Source organism: Delphinapterus leucas, chromosome 4 (assembly GCF_059928025.1).
Source record: "Delphinapterus leucas isolate spDelLeu-1000000601 "Yukka" chromosome 4, BTC_Dleu_Yukka2, whole genome shotgun sequence".
Classification (NCBI taxonomy): domain Eukaryota; kingdom Metazoa; phylum Chordata; class Mammalia; order Artiodactyla; family Monodontidae; genus Delphinapterus; species Delphinapterus leucas.
This window is the reverse complement of record NC_143132.1, coordinates 78,579,164-78,603,301: the sequence shown is the minus strand read 5'-3', so window position 1 is coordinate 78,603,301 and position 24,138 is coordinate 78,579,164. Positions and strand designations below refer to the sequence as shown.

The 24,138-nt window shown below is 39.6% G+C and overlaps 1 protein-coding gene across 1 annotated transcript in view; it reads left to right on the top strand.

The window, feature by feature from the left end:
• Positions 1-24,138, top strand: part of TPRG1 (tumor protein p63 regulated 1) — a 148,311-nt gene that overhangs the window by 28,045 nt on the left and 96,128 nt on the right. The window contains 1 exon segment of the mRNA XM_022569690.2: positions 9,337-9,513. Coding sequence (XP_022425398.2) covers positions 9,337-9,513 — 177 coding nt within the window.

The window sequence follows — 24,138 nt, the reverse complement described above, 5'->3', positions numbered from 1 at the left end:
TTCAATCTCAGCAGGATTTTTGTAGGTATGGACAAAACTATTCTAAAATTTTTTTTCAGTTTGCCTGTTTTATTATTTTATTTTTAAAATATTTATTTCTTTATTTATGGTTGCATTGGGTCTTCATTGCTGCACGTGGGCTTTCTCTAGTTGCAGTTCACAGGCTTCTCATTGCAGTGGCTTCTCTTGTTGTGGAGCATGGGCTCTAGGTGCGCGGGCTTCAGTAGTTGTGGCATGCAGGCTCAGTAGTCGTGGTTCGCGGGCTCTAGAGTGCAGGCTCAGTAGTTGTGGCACAAGGGCTTAGTTGCTCTGTGGCATGTGGAGTCTTCCTGGACTAGGGCTCGAACCTGTGTCCCCTGCATTGGCAGGCGGACTCTTAACCACTGTGCCACCAGGGAAGTCACTATTCTAAAATTTTTATGGAAAGACAAAGGAATTAGAATAGTTAAAACAATTCTAAAAAAGAAGAATAAAGTGTTTCTCACTGGCAAATCCTATTTTCTACTATATAACTTCAGCCCCTGGCCAGAGCTGATTGGACAAATGGGGGCTAATCGGTTAGCTGATGTGAGACTCAAAAAGACAACTCAGAGGAATGATTTGGGCTAACAGAATCCCTTATCTTGAGAGTCTGAACTGGGAGATTTAGGGCAACAGAGGCCAGTTAGCTACGAGAGCAGATTCTGCAAGTTCATGTATAGTCAGGACTAAGGAAACAATAAGGTCATAGGCAAGGTGGAATTAAAGAGGAGCAAACACTGGCGGTAAGCAGAAGGCCACATCAGTCAAGAGGAAACAGATGAGATGCATGGAGCGATACACAGACATCATGAGAGAGACAGCCCCTCGAGAGTACATTTCATTCCTTGTGACTTTCTAGGTTTCCTAAATCCCTACTGTGCTATGGTTCCTGTTCGTAGATTTCTGTGGGATTCCTCAGAGTATTTTTATAACACATCTCCTCTTCCTGGACTTGCCTGATGTGGGATGTGTCTCCTGTACCCAAGGAGGTGTAACTAACACAGTACAGTAAGCAAATATCTCTCCCATTTAAAAGAATAAAACAAGGGAGGTGGCAAGATGTGAACATTTGTTGTATCCCATCCCTCTGTTCTTCCCTCTCTGTCGCCTCCTCAAAATTAGTCCTTGTTCTCCTGCCGCTTCTTTGGCTTCTGATCAAGTGAATCCCCTAAAGTGAATTTGGGGGAGGCGGGGAGGAGAGAGCCCCTCGGGGGTGGGCCTCTTATTAGAACCTGGTGTGCCCAGTAGCTATGCAACAGCTGTTTAGTTGTTTTGTGGGAAAGAGAGAAGGATGGGGTGTGCCCAGAGTCTTCTCTTTTGTGTAGCTTTTAAAACATCCTCTTACTGATGGTACTGTGGTGGGGAGAGCACAAATGCCTGCTGCACGGGGAAGATATGTGGGAGAAGCCGCTAGATGGAATGTATATGGCCTGGGCTTGGGGGGTCAGAAGTGCTGGATTCTCACCATGGCTCTGTCATTGGTACTAGATGCATGTCACTTTATTAAGACTTGGTTCCTCCACCTGTGAAGTGGGGATAATAACCATTTAACGTGAAAACATTCTCAAATTGCAAAGAAATTGTGGTTATTTCAGCACGATATGTGGCTTCTGCTTAAATCTCCTTCCACTCTCCTCCTCGTTCCTTTTGCTTTGGTCACGCTGGCTTCCTTGCTGTTTCATAAAACGTGATGGATCCCATCTTAAGGACTTTGTTTTCCAGGGGGAAAATTGACCGTTGTTTTTTTCTGCACTCAGTTGGAGCAATATGAAATTTCGTGGTAGGACTTCTCTTACTCAGGCAAAAAGTAGTTCTGTGGATACAAAAGTGGATGTTTCCAGGTTCATCCTTGTCCATATTTTACGGGGACACTTTGTCCTATACTGAGTGGTACATGTTAAAGACGTGTTGGAGAAATGAATAAATATCCCTGAGGCTTTTTTAGCGTACCTCCAGAGAATCATCCGTACTTTGCAACTCGTGCTTTTCCAACACTGAGATCTTCACCAAACAGCAGGAGATGAAAAGCTGATAAGAGAGTCTTCTTTAAGGACATCAAATAGATGCCTAGGGTTCCTTTTCCTCAGCCCTGTGGGCAATGGGCTGGGAATCCAGACACCTGAGTCTGTGGACTTTTGTTCTCATTATCCAGTCTCATCATACCCATTAACTCTTCCTTAGGTGATTTCACCTCACATCTTAGAGAACTGTGTATTCCTTAAGAGTTGAATGTTTTTCTCAGTATTCCCAGTAGCTAAGTGCGGGGCCAGGTACATGGCCGGCTGCATGGGGTAGTGGGAAAAAAATGAACCACAGGAAGTCAAGTCAGGGGACGGGAACAGGGAAGGTTTGTGGACATCGGGTTTTTATTAGAATACTGCGTTTACTTGGAGGGTCCCCTATTTTAAACACATTGGAGAGGCCCAGGGAGAGATTAACCAAATGATTGAAAGAACTGCATGTGGGTTATTTAGCTAAATGTTTTGTAAGACTTCACTTAACTCAGGGGGAGGCAAATTGCTCGGCTTCGATGCCATGCATTTTTCATCTGTTTGTGTTTGAATTGTAAACCCAAACTGGATTCTCTTCAGGGCCTGGAACCCAGTGGGTGCTCAGGGAATATGTGTGGAATGAATGATTCAGTGTTTTCCTCCTGAGTTGCTGATCCTTGGCTAGCCAAGGAGCTGTCTTCCTCTTTCAAGGGCTGGTTATTCTAAGAGGCTAGAGGGGCACAGGAAAGAAGATTGATTTGTAAATCAGGTATAATCACTCTATTCAATATCAGAGACGATGTCTTAGTGGTGTGTGTGTGTGTGTGTGTGTGTGTGTGCACGTGTGCATGCATGTGTGTGCATATTTGGGGGAATAATATTAGAAGAATATATTTGGGGGAGAAAAATCATTTCCAAACCATAAACTGATTTGACACAGACTTAAAAGAGCAACTGAGAGTATTGTTAGCAGTAGGGCTGGGGCGACTGGCAAAGCATCTGGGATGGTTTGAGTAATGGGGTGGGGGTCCTGGAAAGTTGCTCGGTTGGGTCCCACCTGTCATTGGTGGTTCGCTGTTGCCCTCTGCTGGCCAAACTGTTGTAGTACCAGGAAACTGCAAATCTCCTGGAGCAACTAGGTTCCCTGTTTCCACCAGGAGGTCTAGGCCCCTTCCCCATCAAAGACGGGAGATGCACCTAGTGCTGAGGAACAGCAGTGGTAGGAGAATGTAGCAAATTCTCTGCCAGGAGAGACAGGCTCTCATCACTGTGGGGATGAATCTTATGATTCTATTTTTTTATTCCATGCTCTGTTCATTTACTAAGACCTTGCTCTCTCTTTGGCTCTATGCTGGGCACAGTGAGGAGACCCAGATAGGGCTCAGTCACTGACTCTACACCATAGGGTCTTCCATCATGTGTGTGGGGAACGGAAGGAGAAGTACAGAAAATTGTGACTAAGGCCACAATTGAAACCTTGATAAAGGTTGTGTGTATTTAACGGAAAGAGAGATGGTATCTACTTGGGGGCGAGGGAGGTGAGGGGAAGGTGCCATTAAACAGATAGCATTTAAGCTGGGAACCTGAAGGATAGGTGATTTTTTTATTTAAAAAACATCTCTTTTAATATTACTCAGCCATAAAAATGAATGAATTCACAACATTTGCAGCAACACGGGTGGACCTAGAGATTATCATACTAAGCAAGCAAAGACAAATATCACATGATATAACTTATGGGTGGAATCTAAAAAAAATAAGAAATAGAAATAGAAAACAAACTTACGGTTACCAAAGGGGATAGTGGGAAGGGGATAAATTAGGAGTTTGGGGTTAAAATACACACACTACCATATATAAGATGAATAGCCCACAGGGACCTGCTGTATAGCACAGGGAACTATGCTCAATATCTTGTGGTAACCTATGAAGGAGGAGAATGTAAAAAAAGAATATATATATTTATATATGCGTGTATGGCTGAATCACTTTGCTGTATACCTGAAACTAGCACAACATTGTAAATCAACTGTATTTCAATAAAAATTTTAAAAGATATATCTCCTTTATCATAAAAGTAGAAAGTTTATCATAAAAAATTAAACTTTGGCTAATAAAAGCATGAGAACAAATGAAAGTCTCTTGAAATCCCAGCACTCAGATATAATCAGTGTTAACATTTTGATCTATATATTTTGCTGTTGTTACAAAATTGGAAGTACGTTGAAGGTACCATTTTGTATCCTCCTCTTTCTCACTCTTTTGGTATGAACATTTTCCCAATGTTGCTTTTTTTTTTTTTTTTTTGAAAATGTGCTATTTTATGGGGGAGTATTTCAATTTGTACAACTGTGGATAGGATTCTTCAAGCAGCATGAGGCAAAGCATATAGGTTGCACTGCACAAGAATTGCTAATCCTTCACCAATTCATTTCAGAAATAGTTTTTGGACACCTACTACAGTGGTGACACCGTGCTAAGAACTGACTCTCTCTTTGTGATGTTTACAGTATAGGAGAGAAGACTGACATGAATTAGGTAATCACAGAAATAACTATAAAATTGCATCTGGGAGAAGTGCTGTGAAGGAGAGATGTGAAGTTCTATGAAAGTATATATTAGAAAGAAGACAAGTAGTCCTGGAGGTCTGGGAAAGCTTTCCAGAGTAAGGAGTAATTGAGCTCAGCACTGTAGGAGTTAATTAAGTAAAGAAGATCAAGAAGAACGTGACCAGCAGAGGGAACAGCACGTGCAAAGCCCCTTCAGCAGGAGTGGGCGGGCGTCGCTGAGTCCAAGAAACTGAAAGTAGATCAAAGAGAAGGGAGTGCAGAGGTCTGAAATGTCGTTGAAGAAATAGGTAAGGCCTGACCCTACAGAGCTCTTAGACAAGGTGAAAATTGTCATTTCTTGTGAGAGCTATGGGGAACTGTTGAAGTGTTTGAAGCCAGGGTTGGGAGGTAAAGGACAGACAGATTTGTTTTTATTTATTTTTTTATTTATTTACTTTTGGCTGCGTTGGGTCTTGGTTGCTGCGTGAGGGCTTTCTCTAGTTGTGGCGAGCAGGGGCTACCCTTCGTTGCGGTGTGCGGGCTTCTCATTGCGGTGGCTTCTCTTGTTGTGGAGCACGGGCTCTAGGTGTGCGGGCTCCAGTAGTTGCGGCATGTGGGCTCAGTAGTTGTGGCTCGTGGGCTCTAGAACGCAGGCTCAGTAGTTGTGGCACACGGACTTAGTTGCTCTGTGGCATGTGGGATCTTCCAGGACCAGGGCTTAAACCCGTGTGCCCCGCATTGGCAGGTGGATTCCTAACCACTGCGCCACCAGGGAAGCCCCAGATTTGTTTTTAAAATGGTCTACCTCATTGCAGTATGGTATGAGGCTGGGAGGGAAATAAAGTATATGTAGATAAACCAGGTCCAGCTGGCTAGTTGCCCAAGCCCAGTGAGAAGGGGACTGCACGAGTCCAGGCAGGAGATGTGGGAAGACTTGATTAAGATAGTGAAAGTCTAGCTGGAGAGAAGTGGATGGTTTTGAGAGATGTCTGGGTAGTAGAATGTTTAGGACTTGGCATGTGAGGTGAAGAAATAGGATGCGTCCCGAAAGACTCCTAAGTCTCTAGCATACATAACCGGATGGAAGAAGGGTTTCCCCCCAAGATAGGAACACTGGAAGAGGTCAAAGTTTGGAGGGGACAGTCATAGATGTTTGCTTTGTTTCCCAGAGATAACATTTTCAGGGGTGGTATAGATCATCACATCAGCTCCTTCCAGAGATAGCTCTTACCACACTTGCACACCACACTGAAGGGTCCTCTATTTTGGGGTGAGTGGTCCCATGGAGAAAGCAAACACTATGCCTGGATTTGCTGTCTCCATACTTATTTCAGGGCCTTGAACTACTACTTGCTAGGTGTAAAGCCTTGGGCAAGGCATTTTAAGGGTCTCTGGACCTTAGTTTCTTATCCTTAAAATGAGGGTAATAGCTTCTAGTCCAAAAGATCGTTGGGAGGATTAAACAAAAGCATTGATATTCAAGAGCTTTGTGAATGTCCGTGGACTACACAAACACAATATGTTATTGTTATTTCTACTCCTGTATTTGTTCTGAATATTACTGCCAAACTTATATTAATATTAGGAATATAAAATTCAATGTTTTCTCCAAGAGTTCTCTGGGAAAAAAGGTGTGATTGAAGTCTAAATAAATAAATATACCGCCCAGAAGCTAGAGATGGTGGCCCCAAACTATGTATAAGCCTGTGTGTTTACTTGGATTCAGACTTTTCCGACATGTAAATTATGCAGAGTCTGTGTCACAGCAGAGCACTCTGTTCCTAAAAAGAATTCTCTCTCTTTTTTTTTTTTTTCCTGAATCCATCCTCTACCTTTTAAAATAAATCTCATTATGGAGTGCTGACATTTTCAGTAAAACCATTAAACTAAAATCTGAGGATTTTTTAGACTAAAAACAAGTCTGGTTTATTAGGCAGCAGCTTATAACTTGCTGCTAAGTAGATACAATCTATTTAGAGAAATTTATGTAGATATCTGATAAAACATTTCAGAATCCTCGTCTCTTTCTGACTAAGACGGAGAATGTTAAACAGATTATCAAGAATTCTTTCCTTCTCTTGGTGGAGTAGAAGTTGAATATTGCAGCATTGTTAGAGCGGATGGAAACCATAGGACCAAGATTTAAACCAGATCTCTTGACCCTACATCACTAACACTGCTACCATATTCTAGCTGAGTGACTTTCAATGTGACTTTCCTCAAAGGGTGGTGGGGAGATGTAGAGCTAATACTTGTACAAGCATAAGGGCCAGCATATAATAAGGCATGATCTCATCTTTCTTTCTTTCCTTCTATTTCTCCCTATTTCTTCCTCCTTCATCTCCCTTTTTCTCTCCTTCACGTCTCTTCCTGTTCCTCTTCCTGTTGATTAAACTTTTAATTTTGTCTCCCCTGTCTTTAGACTACATTGAGGAATGGCACATATTGGGGTTACCCAAGGACACTTAGGTCCCTGACAATGATAATAACAGCTCATTTACAAACCACCGATTGAGAATCATGTCCCTTAATCCTCTCTCCAAACTTAGGAGATGAGTACTGTCTCCATTTCACAGGTAAGGAACGTAAGCTACAGACAGGCTCAATAGCCAATCTTACAGAGTTAGTTAGCTGGAAGTTTTCATCCCCAGTTACTCACCCAGCCCAAAGGCCTCCAAAATGATTATGATTGGCACTCCTTTACCACTCAACAGATATTTATTTAGAGCAGGCTGTTTGACAGGAACAGAGTAAATAGCCCCACAGGCACAGTCACAGCCCTCATGGAACACACACACACACAGACACGACACACACACACATAGGGATGATCCTCAGATGACACTCACTGGCATTGCCCTACCCTCTGTACTTTGGTGTCCATTCTGATTTGTCAGTGTTCATGTGGTACCAGTTACTAAACTTTTAACATATCGTTCCTTCTTACAAACTATGAGAAGTGCTGAAAATGGAAAAGCATCAGAAAGCTTTGAGAAAATGTAATAGGGGGACAAGTTTATATCAGAGTTTAAGAAATCTCCTTTGAGTGAGGCATTTGAACCATGACTTGAACAATGAGTTTTCTCAGCCTGCTATGAGAGGGTGCTGGGCAGAGGCCAGACCATACAGGCACCTGTAGTCCATGTTATGTAATCTGGATTTGATTCTGAAATCAAAAAGGTGTCATTTAATAGAGTGAACAGGGGAGTAACATCATTCCTTTTGTATTTGAAGAATAGCACTCTGGTTACTATGTGAGAATAGATGGGAGCAGGGTGCCCAGTCCTAATTTTTACATTAGATTGACTCTGTGTAGTGGGGGTTCAGATATGAATCAGTCACAAATCATCCTTTTCTGTCTCTTAGGGAAGACAAAACATGCACTGAAACGGTTATCATATAAGTCATGCAGTGCTATATACAAAGGCTGTAGCAGACAGACAGCAAAAGCATTGAGAGTGAGGAGAATTTCAGACCATGCTCCCTTTTAACCAGAAGCCATTGCTTCTGGTTCTCTCTGTTCTCTCTGTTGGAGAGATTCTTAACTCTCAGAATTTTCCATGCATATCCTGAAAGGCTCTCAAATCTGAAGCAAATCAATTCAGTAAACACTTATCCAGTGTCTGCTTTGTCTTTGGCTTGTAAGAATCTCAGTTCACTTGTTTCACTATGTTTATACCATAAGAAAATGATAGAATGAGCTTGAAATAGTGATGGCTTGGGTGGAGGTCACTGGACCTATATTCAAGTCTCCATTTTTTTTTTTTTTTTTCTATTTTGTGGTACGCGGGCCTCTCACTGTTGTGGCCTCTCCCGTTGCGGAGCACAGGCTCCGGACGCGCAGGCTCAGCGGCCATGGCTCACGGGCCCAGCCGCTCCGTGGCATGTGGGATCCTCCCAGACCGGGGCACGAACGCGTGTCCCCTGCATTGGCAGGCGGACTCTCAACCACTGCGCCACCAGGGAAGCCCCAAGTCTCCATTTTATCTTCAGTCAGCAATGCGGCCTTTGGAGATTAGCATAAACTAATGCCTAGTGAGTCATCCAGGTTGAGTTAGAACAAAGGTTATTTTTGGTGTGCTTTGAGGAAGATGTGCTCCATGAAGGCTTTCTAGAGAACTGGGAAGACATGGAGGAGCATGAATCAGTTGACTGCCAACATGATACAATCTTGCTATTCCCCTAATGGATCCTGTCAAGGCTAATCATCTCTGAGCTCTGTGGCCGTAAAACCTCTCCCTGTGGACTTCCCTGGTGGCACAGTGGTTAAGAGTCCACCTGCCAATGCAGGGGACACAGGTTCGAGCCCTGGTCCGGGAAGATCCCACATGCTGCGGAGCAACTAAGCCCGTGCGCCACAGCTACTGAGCCCGCATGCCGCAACTACTGAAGCCCGCGTGTCTAGAGCTCGTGCTCCGCAACAAGGGAAGCCACCACAATGAGAAGCCCGCGCACCACAACAAAGAGCAGCCCTGCTCACCGCAACTAGAGAAAGCCCGCGCGCAGCAACCTAGACCAAACACAGCCAAAAAAACCAAAAAATAAAACGAACAAAACAAAACAAAACCTTTCCCTGTGATCCTCCACTTCCCTCCTCCCTTAGTCATGGGGCTGGAATGAGAGAGAAGGAATGGCATTCTTCAGCTTCTCTTTCTTCCGAGGTGATCAAACCTCATTATTTTCTGTGTCAGTAGCTATGTTTCAGACAATTCCATTATTTTCAACTTGGAAAGATTATGCAAATAACTTTTGTTCTCTGTGGTGATTTTTTACAGGATAGACCGCTGGAACAATGAGAAGGAGAGGATTTTGCTGGTCACAGACAGGATTCTCTTGATCTGCAAATACGACTTCATCATGCTCAGCTGTGTGCAGTTGCAATGGATTCCCCTGAGTGCTGTCTATAGCATCTGCCTGGGCAAGTTTTCCTTCCCTACAATGTCACTGGACAAGTGAGTATGATGTCTTAGACTCAGGAAAGTGGTGCAGTGGGTGTGGGGCAGGCAGGGGAAACAATCGCCACGTTCAGTTCAGTGCTGTAAGCTGGGAGAATCCAGGGGAGAACAGTGACGCTGTAGCCGAATTCATCAAACAATCCTTGAGTTTCCACTCTACGTCAGACACCAGGGATACAATTTTAAGTACATTTGTACTTTAATATGAGTACCTGACAAGTCAGTGGTTGAATGTAAAGTGGAAAGAGCTGTGACATGGAGGAAGCGGTTTTCACCTAATTCCTGTGGCAGAGATTAGAGAAGCTTTCCTGGAGAAGAGCTTGAACCAATATTTGACATGGGGTAGGAGTCAGCCGAAGAACAAAAGCTTAAGAATATTCCAAGCAGAAGGAAGAGAGAGTAACCAAAGGAATGAAGGTAGGAAAAAGTTCTGTAGAGTAAACACCATACAGTACCACTCCCATCTGTGAGGTAAGCCTGAATGCCCCCCTGTCTCCTAAGAGTGCTGTCACCTGCAAAATACCCAGCACTTTTAATTAAGGCAGTCTGGTTCTAGACACCTTGGTGCCTTCATTCGTGACATTTTAACCCGTGGCTTCTAGCCCCAAGCAATTGACCATTTCTACCCTTCCTTGCTGTACAATGTTCCTGCAACTTTTTCTACAAAGGTAATGCCTACCACACAGGGTCAACCAGGTCTGAAACATTCCAGGGAGAGGTGCGGCCAAATACACCAGTGTGGCTTTATAACAGCAACCACTGGAGGGCCTTGTTCTTGGGGTCCTGCTGCCATCCTCACCCCCAGCAGCTGTCAGTTGCCTTTGGGAATTGAAATTATTCTACAAAGCTTAATGAACAGAACCCAAGATGGCTAATAAGACTTCTTGAAAGAAGTCTCTTTGGGATCTTTCCTGGAAGCTTAGTGGAGGAGGGGACATCACCTCTCTCGGAGAGGTTGACAGTTACCAAGAGACCTGGTGAGGTCTATAGAGGAGGGTTGCTGAACTGAGCAAATTCTTGTTATGGTCTCAGGAAGAACTGACTTTCTTCAACATTTTAAATCTAAGCCGGAGGACAGCTGCCTTCCTCTGAACCTCTGAATGTGAACTCTTCCCATGGAACTGTGAGCTCTTTTAGGGCAGGTACCTTTTGTTGTTGTCATTCTTTAAGCACCTGGCTGAAAAATCTTTCTAAAATACTGAAAGAAGTATAGGCCGATCAAGTGATTGGGTTTCCTTACATAAAGCATATCATATCAGAAACCTATTTCTTATTTGCTCTTTTCATGGATGCTAGAAATGATTGATTTAGTTCACTGACTTTTTTGAACTGGTGGATTTTTCAATAATATAGGCACGTGGTAAACATCTATTTAAATATCGCAAAAAATTATTTATTGTCAGGATATCTCTCCTAACCCAGACTTTCAGTTTTCCAGAATTATTTTCAAAGGTGATAGTTAGCAGTTTCGTGTTTTATTCTTTTTTTTTTGAGAAATAATCTGCAAATATATAAGAATAAAAATGTCTTTGTATGTATATGTGTGGGTTTACACATATTTGTAATATTGATATACACATACATTTATCACAAATTATTTTACCCAGCGGGTACACATACCATAAAATGTCCTGCCTCAAGCTATTTTACCCAAAAATATTCCTTGGAGACTTTATTATGTAATCATGGAAAGATTAACTTCAGTCTTTTTAATAGTGCAGAATATTCCATTTCAAGTCTAATCTATCTATCCAGCCCCTTAGTCATGGATATTTATTTTTATCTTTTCTACTACAAACAAAGCTGCTATAAATATCCTTGTCTACAGGACTTTGCGCATATGTGCAAATGTATCTGTAATGTAAATTTCTGCAAGCGGAATTATTAGGTCAAAAGTCATGTGAATTTCAACTGACAGCTACTGTCAAATTGCCTTCTAAACAGGTGATGCCAGTTCATGCTCCCTCAGTGTGTGAGCATCCTTTTTCACACACTCTCACCAATATCATGTATTATGAAACTCTTTTTCTTTGCCAGGGAAATAAAGAAAAATGTCTTATTTTTGTTCTAATTTCCATCACTAGAATTTGAAGGAAGTTGAGGGTGTTTATCTTAGGTTAGAAAGTAATTTTATTTCTTTTTCTGTGAACTGCCTATTTTTCATAAGAGCCCATATTTTTTCTATTGAGATATTGATTTTTCTCTTACTGATTTGTAAGGGCTCCTTATATATCAAAGAACTTGGTCCTGTTTCTGCCATATATATTGCAAATATTTTTTTCCCATTTGTCATATCTCTTTTAACTTTATAATGCTATGTTTTACTGTCTTTGAGTTTTAGGTTGTCAAATGTATCAATCTTTCAAGACTTCTGAGTTTATTTCTTTTTGAGAAAGGTTTTCTCCACACTGAAATTATAAAATATATTTCCACCTTTTCTTCTAAAGTTTTTTCAATTTATTTTTAAAAATAGTTAAATATATGTTTCATCTGGAATTTACCTTAAGTAAGAAAAAAGATAAGCAATCAACTTTATTTTTTTAACCAGATGGCAGGCTAGATTTCTCAACATCATTTATTCAATGCTCTCCTTTATCAATATATATTTTACCATGTGTATTTGTGTTTATTTCTGGATTATCCATTCATCTGTTTACTAGAATACAAAATGATTTTAATTATTATAACATTTTATTACATTTTAATATCTGGTAGAGTTACTCCCCTCTTATTAAGTGTTTACAAGAATTTATTTATTTATGCATATTTAGTTTTCCGTCAGCTTGCCTAATTTAAAAAAATCCTATTGTTAATAGGATTTTCGAATGTTAAATCAACCTTTCAGTCTTAAAATAAACACATTTAGTCATGGTGTATTATCTTTTCTATACATTGTTGAATTCAGCTTGCTAATGTTTTATTAAAGAGTTTTGTGTCTATGTTCATGAGGATATTAGTGTATTATTTTCATTCTTTTGTAGTGTCTTTGCCAGGTATTTGTGTTATGCTGGCCTCATAAAACAAGCTGGATAGTGTTCCCTTCTCTTTTATTTTCTAAAAGATTTTTGTGTATAACTGGTGTTATCTCTTCCTTGAATGTTTGATAGAACTTACAAAGGAAATTTCCTGGGCCTGAGATTTCTTTGTGGGATAGTTTTAGATAATAAAGTTAATTTGTTTTATAAATATTGAGTTACTCGTATTTCTTTCTTCTGTGTTAGTTTTGGTAAATTATATTTTTCAAGGAATTTGTTGTTTAAGTTGTTTTATTTGAAAGCATATAGTTGTTAATATTCCATTATTATCCATTTAATGTCTTCTTAATTTTCGTGATCTGCATTCTCTCTCTTTATTTTTTCTGTTGATGAACCTATTGATTTTTTTTTTTTTTTTGGTTTTAACAAGAACATGCTTTTCACTTTGCCAATTTTCACGATTGATTCTATGTAGGTGATTTCTACTATTTCTTTTATGTTTTTCTTTCTTCTACTTACTTTTTGGTTTACTTCTCTTTTTCTTTTTTTAACTTCTTAATGTGGAACCTGAGGGCATTGATTTTAGGCCTTTCTTTGTTTCTAACGTGAGCATTTAAATCTATAAATTTCCTTCTACACACGGCTTTCCCTACATCTCACAGATTTGTGTATGTTGTGTTTATACTATCATTCAGTTAGAAAGATTTTCTAATTTTCCTTGTGATTTCTTCTTCGACCCATGGATGCTTTAGAAAGTGTACTGGAAAATTTCCAAATATTTTGGGTTTTCCTAGATATTTTAACATTACTGAGTTTTAACTTAGAGAATATACTGTCTTTGACTTTAATCCTTGTAAATGTATTGAGACATTTTTATTGACACAAATATATAGTACATCTTTCTGAATGTATCATGTGCATGTGAAAAGAATTTTGTGTTTAGTTTTCTATAGATATCAATTAATTCATTGAGTTTGATAATGTTGTTTATTTAGATTATGGGTTTACTGATTTTTGTCTAGTTTTTTTTTTATTGGTTACTGAGAGGGGAATGTTAAAATCTGCTATTATTGTGAGATTTTCTCTTGTCTCTTTAATTTTATTATTTTTTGCTTCATGTATTTTGAGAGTCTATGTTAGATGCACACACATTCATGATTGGTATGTCGTTTTGATGAATTGAGCCTTTTTTCATTATGAAATGTTGCTTTTTATCTCTGGCAATACTCTGTCTAGAAATCTATTTTGTATCTCATATTATTATAGCCACTCTATCATTTTTATACTTATTTTTACATAGTATATATTTTTTCATCCATTTACTATCTCTCTTTGTATTCAAAGTGCATTTCTTGTAGAGATCACATAATTGGGTCATACTTTTAATCTGTTCTGATCATCTCTGTCTTTTAATTAGAGTGTTTATTTCCTTTTGTAATTTAGTAATTTTGATATGATTGAAGTTAAGGATACCTATTACTTGTTTTCTCTCTCCCCCTTCTACTTTTTATTTCTTTGTACTTTTTTCAACCTTCTTTGTAAGTATATAAATATTCTTCAAATTATATATATAATTACATATATATAATTCTTCATAATTATATGTTGGGTTGGCCAGAAAGTTCGTTCGGGGTTTTCCATAAGATCTTACAGAAAACCTGAACAAATTTTTTGGCCAACCCAATACAATATATATAAGCTTTTTAGCTATAACATTTTACATAATTTTGTAGTTGCTTTAGGCAGATTTTCTCAACCTCAGCACTATTTACACTTTGATCAGGATCATTCTTTGGCGTGGGAATCTGTTCTGAGCACTGTTGGATGTTTAGCAGCAACACTGGCCTCTACCCACTGGGTGCTAATAGCACCATGCCTCTGTGTTATGACAATCGAAAATATCCCCAGACATTGCCAAACGTGCCCTGTGGGTAAAATCACTCTGAATTGAGAGCCACTGTTCTAGAAATTATAATATAAATATTTTCCACCATGCACTTAGAGTTAATATTATAACACTACACTTAAAACATAGAAACCTTGTAAATACATTGTTCTAAGAATGTAAATGTTGGAAATGGCATGATAAAGTCAGTGTAGTCACAGGAGGTAACAAGAATGAGGCTTTGAAGGAAGAAGTTTATTATACTCACAAGTCCCAGAAAGGGAGTCACCATATGGCATGTAGGGCCATAAGGGAAGACACAGTGTCCATCAAGAAGCAGAGGGGCAGGAGCTGGGGGACAACTTAGGCCAGGATCTTTTTTAGAGTTTCCACAGGAAAGGCAAGGCAGGGCAGGGTAAACAGTTTATGATTGGCCAGTATGAATAATTTTGATAGACTTTAAACTGTAGGTGGTTCCTGGTTGCCTGGTACCTGGTTCTTAGCTAAGGCAAAAGAATATTGCCTTATGGGAAGTATGGGCCAGATAGAGGAGGTATGCCTCTGGATTGTTTAATTTGCATATCAAAGTCCATGTGTTGGGCATTTTGCTATCTCTAGGAGTTGGCTACCCCTAAGAGGGGCAGTCTCTTCCCTGCCAGAAAGATGTCAGAACATTATAATACACAGAAAATTAAAGTATATGTATACAATATACATGTAGCTCCATTTATATCCCCTCCTCACTGCCTTTTACATTGCAGTTGTCATGCATATTACTTTCATGTGCATTTTAAACCCCACAAGATAACATTATAAATTTTGCTTTAAGAAATCATATGTATTTCAAAGAAATTAGAAACTAAAGTTATCTTTTATATGCATATGTTTTCATTTCTGATGCTCTTCGTTTGTTCCAGAAGATTCAAGTTTCTCTTTGAGGTCATATTCCTTACACATGAAAAATTACTTTTTAGCATTCCTTGTAGTGTAATCTACTATGATAAAATTTCTTATTTTTTATTTTGGGGGAGGTCTTTATTTAGCCTTTATTCTTAAAGAATATTTCCTCTAGTTAGAGAATTCTGACTTGACATTTTTTTCTTTCAGCATTCGCAAGATGTTGTTCCACTGTTTTCTGGCCTCCATAATTTCTGGACAGAAGTCCACAGTCATTTGACCTGCTATTCCTCTGTGTATTCTCTAGCTGCTTTCAAATGTTACCTTTATCTTAGTTTTCAGAAGTTTGACTATAATGTGCCTACTCCCTTGAGTTCTGCTATTAATTTCTAGTTTTAATATTATACTGTGTTTAGAAAATGTCTTCTCTACTATTTCTACTCCTTGGGATTTACTGAATACTTTTACATTTCAATTGTTAATTTATATCAACATTTTATAAATACTTGAATGTGCAGTCTCTGCTTTCTTTGTATAGAATTCGATAAATGGTACTTTTAGATCCATTATCATTATGTCCTTTGTGTCTTGTTTGTCTTTGCCTATTATTCATTAATTAAGTTTTTTTGGCTACTTGATCTCTCATAGACTGAGAGAGGAGAATTAAATTTTCCTTAACTATTATGCTTTTTTTTTTTTTAACTTTGTGACTTAACATTATAAATGTTCGTATTGTCTTGTTTGATGTAGGAACATTTATAGATGTTGAATCCTTATTTTAGATTATAATCTTTTTCATTATAAAGTTTATCTCCTTTAATGTCTTCCTTGCTTTTGGTCTTGTCTGCTGAATATTGCAAACCTTATGCCCTTTTTATTTGAATTTTCTTCATATATTTCTGCCTGTTTTTTACTGTAAATTTTTGGGGTTTCTTTATTTTTTGATGTGTTCTTGTATGCAGCATATGATTGAATTTTACTTTGTGATCCAATCTGAGGGTCTTTTCTTTTCATTGGTAAGATTAACCTGTTTATACATATTAATGTGACAGTTACAGTCTTAGTTCTGCCATCTTGATTTTTGTATTATTGCATTTTTCTAAATATATTACCATATTTTCTATATTTCCTTTGTTTTCCATTGAGCATATTTTTCTTTAAGCAAGAAAGTTTAGAGTCTTTTTCTACTAGTGACTATTAGTGTAATTTATAGTAATCTTAATTCTATCTTTTTTGAATATTATCGATTTACTTCCTAAGATAAACTCATTTACATGAACAACCCACTTTTTCATCTTCTTTTTATACTTCTCTATCATTCATTCTTTAAAGTTGCTTATAATTATTGTTATTAGTTATATCATGGTTATTTATTTAAAGAATATGCTTCCACTTGATATGCCATCTTCAGCAGTGTATATTAAAGCTCCATGGTGAAACATAAGAAATCTACATATTCATACTATTCTCACATTCTCTCATCCTTCACCTCCCTTCTTTCATTAGTTTTACCAGACAAATTTCATTTTTTATGGCTTGTTTTATTTGATTTCCCATGAGGCACCCAGTTATTACCTTAGAGAGTTGGTGTATTTCTGGGCCTCCTAATTAACTTGTGTGGCTTTATTCAGATTTTCATCCTGGGTTAAAGTAAGAAAGCCTGTCGCAGCAGCTAGCATGCTGTTAAAAATTAAAATGCTTATTCTGCCCCCCCCCCCAGGTGTAGAAACATGGTGTGATGAAAGGGTGGTTTTTAAAGTTCTGCTCATTTTTTTTAGCAAACCTCCATAGTAGAGTTCTGAACAGGGGATAGAGTCTTGGATTTCAGTCCTAATTTTACAACTGTTAACTTTGTTTCCTCATCTTTCAAAAGGTCATTCATACTGTCATTCTGTTTCATTAATAGTCTTATTGTACAGCTCTAATGAGATAATTTGAAAGCACTTTGTAATATGCCTTTTAGATATCAGGTGTTAACAAGTTCTGATTTTTCTCCCAGATGAAAGCTTTTGTTAACATGGAACTAAGTAGATTAATTTAATTTTTATCTTTATTTCCAAGTCAGTTAGCCCTTCTTGGTTGGGCATTAAGTCACCATTATAAGTCAGAGTTCATCAGGCAGGGAAAGGAGGAAGAGGCAAGGGAAAATCACCTGCTAAATAATCATAAACTGAATCCAGAGGAAAGCCTGAACAGAGTGAGCAAATTCCCTTGTTATAAGAAAATGCAGTGACTTAACATTAGCACCTGCTGGCTGCAGAAGGCAATGCTGACACTGTTTACCAAGAGCTCTTACCTCCCTCGTGCCATTTGACCTTCAACAGCAAGAATAAATAGCATGGACTGACTGCATTTTAGAGATGAGAGAAGTGAGACCGAGAGGGGTCCAGGGATTCATTGCACCATCAGCTATTTAGTATTAGAGTTGGGCTTCAAAATCAGTTCTTCTAACTTCCTGTCCAGTGTTCTTTTCCTTTAATAAATAATATTTTATCTCCTTTTCTTCTTCCTCCCCTCCCCTCTCCTCACCTCCCCTCCTTGTCCCTTCCCTCTCCTCTTTCTCTGTCTGTGATCTTGCTTCTGTTTTTGCATCCTCTGTCCTCTCCTTTCCTCCTCTCTGTCTCTCTGGGTGAAGATAACCTCTCCTGTTAATGTAGCTTCTGCTTCTCTTAAGAAGCTGTGAAGAGGACTATTGGAACTTAGCAGAACCTGTGCCAGTGTATCCCACGTATTGGTACTTACAAAACAGAGTTGTTCTGTTTTATTCACTGATTTGCCTTTGGCTTAATATGATGTGAGAGTGTGATGGGAAGAGACAACTACAGGCTATGGATCATTTATCTGTGAGATGAAGGAAGATTCTCTTTGGGTTAGAACATTCACCAGACACAAAACCAGGAAATAGTAAAAGGTCTGGTTTATCTTACAGAGTAACTAGCTTAATTAGTTGCTAGTACATAGCCTTTATTGTTCCTTATCTGAGATGAGAACCCTATATCTTATTTCTATCATAATTGGATTCATTCCCAGATTTTAATTAAAATTTAATTTTTGTAATCCTGTTGTGTCTATAACCTCCCAGAAAAATGGAGGAGGGAGAGGAAGATTCCGTTTCTATGAGATTAACCATTAGGTTAAAGCTATGACCAATTTTAGCCACAGCAATTTTCTTACTGCTTGAATTTAGACAATTCATTTTAATTCCTGGGCTCTCAATTTCCGATCTATAAAATGTCGATAATAAAAATCCCTGTCAGGCCCAACTCATAGGTCATTATAGATTTAAATAAAGGATATAAAAGTGTTTTGTAAATTGTAAGGTGTTAAAATAATTGTTACTTAAAGAGTTCTAAAAGTCCATATTTACTTGCTAACTCTCCCATTTTTAAAAATATGCCCACAAGAGATAATGATGAGGAAACTGAGTGGTCAAGTGACTTGTATGTAATCAAACAGATAACATGATGGTGGGGTCTTGAACATGAGATCCTCTGATTTCAACTCCTCCCTTTGTCATGCACCTAGTTCCTACTGGTCCTCAAATGCATTGTAATTTTTGAGGATAAATGGGCCCCGTTTCATGACCCCTGTTCCTATCTGAAGTCTGTAATCAGGAGGTAGAGCATAAGTAGTTTAGAGCTTAGAGAACAGGTTCTGAAGTCAGGCTGCCTGGGAGCCAATCCTAGATCTGCTTCTGGGTGACCTAGAGCAAGTCACACAACAATCTGTGCCTCAGTCTCTTCACCTGGAAACTGGAGAGGGTAATAGTATCTATCTTAGTCCATGTTGAAGATTAAATGAGATAATACATATAAAATATTTAGAAAAATATCTGGTATGTAATAAGCACTTGAAGGATGTAAGCTTCTATAATAGGTTTGGGAGAAAGACACTCATTGAGGATTCAGGGATCTGGGTCCTGATCTACTTTCTTAATCAGGAAAGTCTCCTCCCCTGGCTGAATTTCACTTTCCTCACTTATAAAATCTCTGAATTATTTTTATGAAGTATAATGTCTGGGACGCCCTCCTCTTTCACGTCTTCTTCATGCTGATACTAAGTCAACAGGGGGCAACTCCTAGCATTTACAATGTTGTATTAGTTTCAGGTGTACAGCAAAGTGATTCAGTCATTCATATATATATATATATATATATATATATATATATATATGCATGCACACATGTACACACACACATATGTATTCTTTTCCAGATTCTTTTCCCTTATAGGTTATTACAAAATACTGAATATAGTTCCCTATGCTATACAGTAGGTCCTTGTTGCTTACCTATTTATACATAGTAGTGTGTATACGTTAATTCCAAATTCCTAATTTATCCCTAAATCTCTAAATTTTTTTTTCCTTTTTAAATTTTTTTTTTTGATCTTGAAATCCTATGCTTTTGTGGTACTCTATTTATGTAGCAATTTCCCCAAGTCATTCATCTTAGAGGGCTGAATGATTTTACCTAATCAATTACTCCTGTGAAAAAGGTCTAAGATTTTCTGCTGGAAAATATTGTTGCTGTCACATTGATACGCCAACAAAAGCTGAGTGGGAAGGTCAGGCCTAGAAATGCCTTCCTGCAAGAGTAGGCATTACACATTTATCTCTCCATGCCGTTGAAAATTTGCATTCTGCAAAATATAAAGGATAGCAATGCTGCAGGAGAGAGGCTCGGAAATTGCTTGAGGTGGTCACCCCTCATCCTGTCCGTAGAGACGCTGGTGAAAGCAGGGGCTAGGAGCTGTCCCTGTTGACTTAGTATCAGCAGGAAGAAGGCATGAGAGAGGAGGGCATCCCAGACATTAACCCATCACCTCAACCTTGCTCCCTGAGATCCAAGCTAACGAGCTGCTCCGTGCCCCCAGAGTTCTAATTTGGCATACGTTTGTCAGATGAGAGCTTCAAAGGGGCCTCTCCTCCGCTCTGGGTGAAACCAGCTCATGGCCCAGGCTGATTCTGCTGGCTTCGCGTCTGTCAGTGCGTCCTAATCACTGTTATAAAGTGTGGTTCTGCGGAACGCCTTGTAAAATATTTTCCTATTGCTCCAGCAACATCTCCTGTCTAGACAATCTAATTATGAGCATGGAGCAAACAGCTAAAGTGTTTGCCACCCCCAAGGGTTGCCTAACTCCAGGAGTGGCGGTGGAAGGACAGGGGAGGGGGTGTGGATAGCATTGGTTACTTCTTGTTGACCAGAAAATTGAGTGCTCCAAAGGAATCCAACTAACTTTTAATTAAAAAGAAATGATCTGGTGGAAGCCGGCATTTTGTTGTTTTTCCAAACTCCCTGGAGGATTAAAGGTAGCAATTCATTTCCCTCCAATCACATCTTTTTCTTGGCTTCAAAGGTGGTTTGTGGTCTCTTTGCTTAAAAAAAGAAAAAAAAAAAAGCCACTGACTTAGTCATCTGCCCTCCCAGCAGCGTTCTGAAAATAAAAAGCGCTCCCTACATGTCTGTTCTTTCAAAGTAGTAACTCGATTACATTCACTGAGTCCTTCCTGAGCTCTGGCCATGTAGCAGGCATGATGATGACAAGGTGATGAGACCTGGATTCTGTCCCCAGGATGTTTATGGTCTCATGGGAAGACAGACACATATGATCTAATGCTTTAACCAGGCTTTGATTACTGCTCCAGTGGAAAGCCAGCAGTGCCGTGGGCACAGGAGAGGGAGAGAGAATTTCTCCCGGGAGATATGGGAAGGTCTTAGAGAGGAGGTGGAATTTGAGCAGGTCTTTATAGGATGAGCAGAATTGGGGCAGAGGGTGAGGAGTAGTTCAGGCATAAGCAGACGAATGCCCAACTAGTGTGATCATGCCAGTTCTCCTGTGGGGCTGGGTCTCAGCTGTTGAGAAGGCACGGTGGAAGCTTTTGAATGGTTTTGGATAATTATATGACGTGTTTCTTTTTATTCTTTTAAACTTTTATTGGAGTATAGTTGATTTACAATGTTGTGTTAGTTTCAGGTGTACAGCAAAATAAATCAGTAAACATATACATATATCCACTCTTTTTTTTTTTTTAGATTCTTTTCCTGTATAGGCCATTACAGAGTATTGAGTGGAGTTCCCTCTGCTATACAGCATGTTCTTATTAGTTATCTATTTTATGTATAGTAGTGTGTATATGTCAGTCCCAATCTGCCAATTTATCCCTCCCCCGCCATCCCCTGGTAACCATAAGTTTGTTTTCTACATCTGTGACTCTACTTCTGTTTTGTAAATAAGTTCATTTGTACCCTTTTTTCTGATTCCACATATAAGTGATATCATATGATATTTGTAATATGAGGTGTTTAGGTTTTAATCATCTTAGGATCTGAGACGTTGAAGGTTTTAGGGGATGAGCTAAAACAATTGGCATTTTTCTTTGGGAAGATTGGGGAGCAACAATATAAGAGATGGTTTGGAGGAAACAGATATTGGAGAAAGGGGCAGGCTAAGGGAGAGATTCTCAGATTCTCTGAGGGTAGGGTTGGGAAATTATAATAATCTGAACTGGGTCAGTGGATGAGAAAAGGAGACCATGGATGTGAGAAGATTTGGCTGCAGTAGAAGCTCTGGCAGGTCATGACCGAATCGGGTGTTCTTTGTATGGGAGGGGGAGTGAGGGAAGGAGCTGTGAGCCTACAAGTGGAAGACGCTCATCACGCTTATTATTGGGGGGCCTGCTTGGCTAGGGGAAAAGTTGATGGTTGGAATAAACTATTCATGCCACTGACATTTACCGAGCATTTGCCATTACCAGATGCTGGGCTGGGCACTGTGATGCCATTGTGCTAAAGAGAGAGTTTCGGCCCTCATGGAGTTCACAGTCAAGGGGACAGTCAAATTATCATAGCAATAAGTATAAAATTACAACAGTGAAAGTGCTTTGAAGAAGAGCTATATGCGGTATGTGAATTATAGATTGCTAAGTAACTACTTCAAAACTTGGTAGCATAAAATAAAAATCATTTATTATTTCTCTGTTTTTGGGTCAGGACTGTGGGTGTGGCTTAGCTGAGTCCTGTGGTTCAGGTCACTGGGGCCGTGACATCTCAAGCTCACTCATGTGGTTGTCAGCAGGCTGAAGTCCTTGATGGCCAGAGAGATAGGTTCCTGCTGTGTGAGCCTTTCTCTAAGCCTACTGACAACATGGCTGCTGGCTTCCCTCACAGGGAACAAGGGAGGAAGTGAGAGGGAAAGAGAGAGATTAAGCAAGACAGAAGCCACAGTCTTTAGGTAACCTAATCTTGGAAGGGACAGTTTATCACCTCCGCCATGTTCTATTCACTGGAGGCAAGTTGCTAAATCCAGCTTATGCTCAAGGGGTGGATGCCACACGAGGCCATGCATGTCAGGAGGTAGACACTGGAGGCTATGGGACAGGTAGCCCACTGCATGAGGGCGATCAGAGCATTTATTACAGGATTTAGACCTAAATCCGAGGGTGAAGATGAAGGAAGATTTCTCTGAGGAAGGGCTTCTGGAACTCGGACTGAAAGAATGAGTAGGTGTTGACAAGGTGAAGGAAGTTATGGAGAGCGGTCCAGGGAGGAAGAAGAGTTTGTATAAAGGAGGGAGAGAGCCTGGCACCTCTGAGGAACTCAAAACAGGCCAACATGAGGGCCCAAGGGACACCAATGTGGAGATGAGTTTTATATTTAATTGTTGATAAGCTATGGCTTTTGGAAGAATTAGAGTAATTCAGCTTGTATCTGTCACTTGCATTGGCATTCCCTAGAGGGAAGGGGTTCACAGGTAAAACTAGTTTGAAAGCCCTTGCTGTAAACTGTAGGACCGTTTCTGGAACTGCTGGAAAATGGGTCTGATTCAGTGTATAAAATGAATCAAATTGCCCACTTATCTCTTAGAATAATTACTTATTGTGTAATGCGATAATGTTCATAAATCACGCTGGGCTTCTTGGGGAAAGGTATATAAACACAAGGCTTTATCAGTGATGATGGAAACAGATTTGGGGGATTAAAATCAGATGTGCACCTTGATGCTATGGCATTTTACTCCCAACTAAGAGACCTGGGAAGTTCATGTGATTTCTTGAGGAGGGTTTCACGTTAAGAAATCGAGGCAGCAAGGTGTTGGGAGGTGGATGGAATGGGTGTAGGCATGGAGAGGCAGGGTGGGGGCTGGGGAGGTCTCTCTTTTTAGCTATTTGCTCTGCTATTGAAGGGGACTAGCCTTGGTCAATCCAAGTCAAATGAATGTGACTACTTAGAAATGCACCATAGAGATTCTGCTGGGCTGGGAATAAGAAAATCTGAATTTTTATCCCTATTGTGTCTTCGGTGTTCTATGTGTCCTTGAAAGAAAGTTGTTTCCCCTCTCAGAGCCTTGCTCTACCCCCATGTAACATGAAAGGGATGAAATTAGACAACCTTTAAGGTCTCTGCCACCTTGTGGACCAATGATTTTATAACCTTCTTTCCACCATTGCTCTTGTGAAATGAGAACAGTAAGAACTCCTTGTCAGCAGTCAAGGAATATTGTGACCAATGACAGTTTTTGTTTTGGGAAAGTGTTTAACATTGGTGGCAGAACTTGAACTTTTGTGCGTTCATTTTGCAGACCCCAGGGAAAGATGGAACCAGTGGAGAGAATATAGGCCAGAGTTGGTGTTTGATACATTTTTTTTTTCCAGCTTCAACTGACACATTCTTCTTCTTTCTCCTCTTTTTTTACCTCCCTGCTCTTCTCTTAGTCCAAACTCCCTGGACCCAGCCATATAGTTCATATTTGGGGTTAATAAATATCTACCATATAGAGTTGTGAAGATTAAATGAGAACGCTTGAGAAGTGCCAAGCTGATGACTGTTATAGGTGCTCCAGACACATTACTTTCTTTCTGCTTTC